This window comes from Oncorhynchus gorbuscha, linkage group LG13 (assembly GCF_021184085.1).
Source record: "Oncorhynchus gorbuscha isolate QuinsamMale2020 ecotype Even-year linkage group LG13, OgorEven_v1.0, whole genome shotgun sequence".
In the NCBI taxonomy this organism is placed as follows: Eukaryota; Metazoa; Chordata; class Actinopteri; order Salmoniformes; family Salmonidae; genus Oncorhynchus; species Oncorhynchus gorbuscha.
Window position 1 is genome coordinate 25,755,521 of NC_060185.1, and position 6,618 is coordinate 25,762,138.

At 41.9% G+C, this 6,618-nt stretch overlaps 1 protein-coding gene across 10 annotated transcripts in view; it reads right to left on the reverse strand.

Moving 5' to 3' along the window:
• Positions 1-5,148, reverse strand: part of LOC123992620 (RNA-binding protein Musashi homolog 2-like) — a 358,445-nt gene extending 353,297 nt beyond the window's left edge. For all 10 annotated transcript variants that reach the window (XM_046293916.1, XM_046293915.1, XM_046293914.1 and 7 more), the window contains exons 1-4: positions 4,966-5,148; positions 4,613-4,653; positions 4,228-4,309; positions 2,904-2,988 (exon numbers count right to left, since the gene is read on the reverse strand). In XM_046293916.1, coding sequence (XP_046149872.1) covers positions 2,904-2,988; positions 4,228-4,309; positions 4,613-4,653; positions 4,966-5,030 — 273 coding nt within the window. In that variant the 5' untranslated portion in view covers positions 5,031-5,148. The remainder of the gene's footprint in view (positions 1-2,903; positions 2,989-4,227; positions 4,310-4,612; positions 4,654-4,965) is intronic.
• Between the last annotated feature and the right edge of the window lie 1,470 nt (positions 5,149-6,618).

Here is a 6,618-nt window from a genome sequence, read left to right on the forward strand (position 1 = left end):
GTGAAGAAGCCAGATGTGGAAGTCCTGGGCTGGCATGGTTACACATGGCCTGCGGTTCTGAGGCCGATTGGACTGCCAAATTCTCTAAAACGACAGAGGCGGCTTACGGTAGAGAAATTAACATTCAGTCCGCATGCTAATTGCACACTCCCTCAAAACTTGAGACATCTGTGGTATTTTGTTGTGTGAGAAAACTACACATTTTAGTGGCCTTTTATTGTCCCCAGCACAAGGTGCACCTGTGTAATAATCATGTTTAATCAGCTTCTTGATATGCCACACCTGTCAGGTGGATGGATTATCTTTGCAAAGGAGGAATTCTAACTAACAGGGACGTAAACAAATGTGCACAAAATTTGGCTTTTTGTGCATACGGAACATTTCTGGGATCTTTTATTTCAGCTCATGAAAAATGGAACCAACACTTTACATGTTGAATTGATATTTTTGTTCAGTATACATTTCCATACGATGAAGTGCCTTTTTAGTGTAAGAGCTTTTTGAAATGTCCACCTGAAATTTCAGGCCATTTTGGTAGGATGGAGTTTTGACATCACCAGGTGATAAATTAGTTAATAGACCAATAAGAAAGTGTTCCAAACCACTCTGCCAATAACAGCAAATGTGTATTTTCCCCTCCCCACTTAAGACCACTCCCAGACAGTCCTAGCAAAATTCTTGCTTGAGAAATTGCTCTTTGCTTAGAAGAGTTTTTTTTTTTTTTTTTTTTTTTACATTTTAATTGGAGAAGAAAAATCCCATTAAGGTACTTTGTTACCCAGAAATGATTTGATATTGAGATAAAAAATGGCTGCATTGGACCTTTAAGGTGAGATGTGACTCCCCTCTATTTCACACTGCACCAGCACTTTAATGTAGAACACCTCCCAAGGCACAGAGAGGGGAGTCGGCAGCTCAATGTTGACTCTATTACATTATACCACACAAGCAGTAGATCCTCTAAAGATTCTACTCTAGGTCCCTTAATGCATGGATGTCATCAGCTGTTTTCTAATAATCCTATGTAGATGCAAGTCCAGAAAGGAGGAGGGGAGAGAAGGCATCAAAAACACTTAGGTACACGTCGAGAGTTAGGGAGAGGGAGAGTGTGTCTACACTGCTTCCTTTGCTGGGCTAAAACTGCATGTCCTCTCAAATACAGATTTCCCCTATATTTTTTGTTTGTTTGCAAGACTAACATTTGCCACTTATCAATAAGGTTTTGTTAGAGGTGTACGAATTCATCTCAACATTACATTCAGACCTGCAGTCATAATGATCCCTGTATTTTTACAAATTCATTAGGCTGGCTACAAAATAAATTGCATATAGATTAACAAAGAAATGCACATTTAAATTAATATCAGTGTCATTTTTCCTGAGGTGAGGTGTGGGAAGCTACAGGCATTTCCTTCTTCAGCTATCTGTTTTATAAACTTAGAGCTTCTGGCAATACCAGAGCAGTTCTCACGAGTCCTTGAAGACAATCTAAGCTGCTTTTATTCACTCCACCGCTCCTAAACCACGAGCCCATTGAGCACTGGCTCTCACAGCTGAGTTAGAGCACACACTGCAGCATCTACATACAGAACATGACAGTGTGACTTTACTGAGCTTTCAATTCATTATTTTGGTCCCACATTACAATACATCTTTACATGGTAGTTACATTGGCAGTTGCTGTGTAACTACATATTATTACTTAACCTACAACTTCTGTAATGTTTGTGTCATGCACAATTTCAAAGACAAAAGCACTAGAATCAAAAATTATCAAACTATCCAATATGGAAAATCAAACACTAAACGCAGAGGGCGAATCATCACAACACCATTTTTTTGCAGTCATGGCATTCCTCTGACCAACTGTCACCCTCGGAGAAACATGAAACCTGTAATTAAGTTTAAGTTATAATCTATCCAATTTCATAGGAAGCTGGTGGGAGGAGCTATAGGAGGATGTGCTCATTGTAATAGCTTGAATGAAATAAAAAGAACGAGTCAAACATGTGGTTTCCATATGTTTAATATTGTTATTTATTCCATTCCAGCCATTACAATGAGCCCATCCTCATATACCTCCTCCCACCAAACTCATTTGATCCATCCATACAGAAACTAAAAATACTGTAACAATAAATTAAACAATAGTGGTATGTTTTTATGGCATTCACTGGGGATAACAGTTAGTCTTGGGTTTGTGATTTAAAATGGGCCATGTGCAAATGTGTGCACTTTAGCAGACTTGCAGTGAGAGAGGAAGTGTATGCAGACGGAAGGTGTGTGGATAACATGCAGACATCTGAGATGAAGACGGGGGTAAATGGGTGGATACTGAGGCCAATGACAGTCTATTGGGAATTGGGAGGATGAAAAATGAAAGTTTAAATCAAGATAGGGTGATTTTTAAAAACAACATTTATTTATAAACTGCATTTTGTAAAAAAGAAAAGCCAATAATGAATGCATAGATATGGTGCGTGAAAAACAAAGCCAAATATGTACAACAACGTTAAGCCTACTAAAATCTATAAAGAGAGCTGGGAATGTATTTTCACAAAAACAGAAAATACAGAATAACAATCAGTTTATATAATATGCAGATTCAACAAACATGTTCCCCCATCTCAAAACACTCAGATGTTCCTGGAGAGAAAGCGTTGCAGGTGCCATTGGTACTCAAATGACTGTATGTAACATGGCACTCAATACTCAATGGTAAAGATAGGGTTAGCAGAAGGTCTTGTAATTTGAAGGAGGGGGGGCTACTTATTGGCATCAAGTGCATGAGGCTGTGAGAGTGAATAATCAATAACTCAATAGGACATAGTCAATCATGCCAGACAGGTGGGTCACAAAACCACAAATACTTCATTTAAAACGTGACAGAAGAGGAGACATACCGTTTTTGAGTCTAATTCATGGTGTTGCTGAGCTAAGACGTTATCTACACTGGCAGCATCAACGTAAGTAACGAATCCGAAGCCCCTGTGGAAAAAAACAAGAAACATTGTAAGCAGTGAGTCAGTCAGTGGGGGCAGGAGAGTGGTCAAACAGCCCATCAGTCAGTGGGGGCAGGAGAGTGGTCAAACAGCCCATCAGTCAGTGGGGGCAGGAGAGTGGTCAAACAGCCCATCAGTCAGTGGGGGCAGGAGAGTGGTCAAACAGCCCATCAGTCAGTGGGGGCAGGAGAGTGGTCAAACAGCCCATCAGTCAGTGGGGGCAGGAGAGTGGTCAAACAGCCCATCTGTCAGTGGGGGCAGGAGAGTGGTCAAACAGCCCATCTGTCAGTGGGGGCAGGAGAGTGGTCAAACAGCCCATCAGTCAGTGGGGGCAGGAGAGTGGTCAAACAGCCCATCAGTCAGTGGGGGCAGGAGAGTGGTCAAACAGCCCATCAGTCAGTGGGGGCAGGAGAGTGGTCAAACAGCCCATCAGTCAGTGGGGGCAGGAGAGTGGTCAAACAGCCCATCAGTCAGTGGGGGCAGGAGAGTGGTCAAACAGCCCATCAGTCAGTGGGGGCAGGAGAGTGGTCAAACAGCCCATCAGTCAGTGGGGGCAGGAGAGTGGTCAAACAGCCCATCAGTCAGTGGGGGCAGGAGAGTGGTCAAACAGCCCATCAGTCAGTGGGGGCAGGAGAGTGGTCAAACAGCCCATCAGTCAGTGGGGGCAGGAGAGTGGTCAAACAGCCAATCAGTCAGTGGGGGCAGGAGAGTGACAGGCTACATTGTAAATCAAATCAAATTGTATTGGTCACATGCACATATTTAGCAGACTGCTGGTGTAGCGAAATGCTTGTAGACTAACAAATATATAATGCAGCCAAATGTTACATTGTAACAAATATTTACCATTAGCTATTATAGAGTATGGTAGGCAACTTTATATCAAAAGAGTTTCTTTCATATCAGATTCAATTATTTCTTAAATGTAAATGCCATTTCCTTGTATTACTGCACAAGGAATCATGTGAATGAACAGTATAGTCTAATTATTTCCTATATTTTCAGGAATATTCAAAGATCCTCCAGTATTCTATCTGAAGTGTCCGGTCAATGTCAAAATGCGTTACCTTCTGAATGGGCTGATTCAATCGCTTGTAAAAGCGCAACAAAAATAAATGGCTGATTGCTTGCTAACTGACGTTGTGTTATAAGGACACTGCAAAACCACGTATTTTAACAATAAAGACAAATACAAACACAGTGGGAAAATAGACTTGCTAATTACCTGGAGCGTTTTGTCGTTGGATCTCTCATCACCATACATTCTCTGATTTCCCCGAATTTAGTAAAATAGTCTCTAAGGCTGTCTGCGCAAAGAAAAACAAACAGAAGGTTACTGGACGTTTTCATTCGTCTGTCAAATATAGAATAGTCTATGTACGAGCTTTAAAATGCCTCTAGCTATACACATAGGGGTCGAATAGAGGACTTCAAATGATTGGAAATAAAAATAACCTTGCGCGCACTAAGGTACACGCGCGCTATGAGGTACACACACACCATATCCCCAAACACACACACACACACACCACAGACGTTGCAACCAGCACCGGCAACCACAGAACACAACCCGACAATGCCACACTGTAATCCGCAAATTATTTTCTTACCTGGCGAAGTTTGCCAGCTGAGGCCACCGATAAACATTTTACTGTAAGGGGAAAACATAGCAGAAGTGAGTCCAGATGTCTGATCGGCCATTTTGACATGTAGCTAACTACTTGCTATAGCGATCAAAAGCGAGCAAAACGTTGGCAGAGCAGCAGTAAGAGCGCTGTAGTTATCAAACACAGCGAGTTTTAGCTATAGAAAAAGGGGGCAGGCCCGTTTGTTAATATAATCAAACAAAGGTGTAGTTGACTGCACCCGGAAAACAACATCAATGTCAGTGCTTTGATAAGCCTTGCACTATTGATACAATGTAGCTATAACGATAAAAGTGACAATGCTTTTGCAGTCTTACCCCGGGTCATGTTGAGAATCATTAGGGTTTCCTCCAGATGTGGCTTGGCTCCCGTCTCCCTCCATAGCTAACCCAACTATAGCCAGTAACTAACGAAGACGCACAAGGCTACACCGAAGCCCGCTAAAGAAAATATCACTGAGCTGGGAATGCAAGCGTCACACGTGGAATCAGCTCAGCCTGTCTCCCTCCCCTCCCCTCCCCCTTCACCCACATGGGGCGTGGTAAGGGCTCGTCACCTAACCAATTCAATTGACGTCATTAAGCATTCCCCGCCCATATTCAGCTGTACTGAAGCTCACACCATTGTGCAGATTTGTTGTGTGTGTGTGTGTGTGTGTGTGTGTGTGTGTGTGTGTGTGTGTGTGTGTGTGTGTGTGTGTGTGTGTGTGTGTGTGTGTGTGTGTGTGTGTGTGTGTGTGTGTGTGTGTGTGTGTGTGTGTGTGTGTGTGTGTGTGCGTGCGCGCGTGCGTGTGTTAACAACATTTTCTATCCATTTACACAGACTGTAAGTGACCTTGCCTGATAAAGGCTATTTCCTAGATTGCCATGATACTGGAATATCTTTCAGATGGCCATCTGTGATATCTGTGAATTTGACATAAAGACACCAAATCAGTTTTCTGCAGTTGGATGGGCAGCTTGACAAATCTCACTTTATTTACTAGCTGCTATGCATCCTCACAAGTTCACTAGTAGTCTACTGCTTTATTTTGACAGAGGGGATATGTGATACATTTACACAAGTGTTTAAAGCAATAAATATTTATTCAAAGTTTTGATAAGTGTAATAAATATAATTGGGCTGGTTATGTACTCTAGCTGTCCATCTAGGGCATGTTAGGTAACATCTCAACAAGTAAAAACATGGAATATTATTATATTGTGACATTTACCTATTACAGGAAAAAAAACTGCATGTCTAAAACATAGATGGATAATGTATAACCATGGAAACAATGGAACCAGGATTGTGAAAGTGAGAGCTCAATTAATGCTGGGTGCTCATGCTACAGTGATTGCTGTTTATTTCATCAAGCCCTCTGAGCGAGATAGAGGAAAAGAGAAAGAAAAAGAGGTAGAGACCAAGAAAGACAGAGAGGGAGTAGGGTGGAAGAAGAGAATCTAAAGAGAAAAGCCCAGGGCCCATTGACAGGTCATCACTCTTTCTTTTCCCCACTTCTTTATTTGTGTTTCCCCCTTAAAGTAGAACTTTCAAACCACATAAAGTAAAGGCTGCACACATCAAGCCAAAGACTTGGCAAAGCCGACTTAAATCTGACTGATTGACTGGCATGTGGAGGCTTGCGGTTTCACCTCACTGGCTAGCTAGCATTTAGGAGCTGTCTTACTGTTGGCTAACTACACAGAGAGAGGCACCACTGGGCCCCTTCCTCCCCTTGCAGTTGGTTTATTTTCACTCAGAAATTCAATGTGAGAGCACAACAAAATGCCTATGCTGCTACCAAAATCATAGTTCACTTCACTCAATCATTTAGATGACAATGTACTGTTGTTCTGTATTCATTGCAGATGATTGACATTAAGGGATGAATGAATTGTTAATGGATAGATTCCAGTTGGCAAGACAGAAAAACTCAATATTTCCTCAGGAGCTTTTTGTTGTTGTTGACATTTCCTCTTTATCATCTA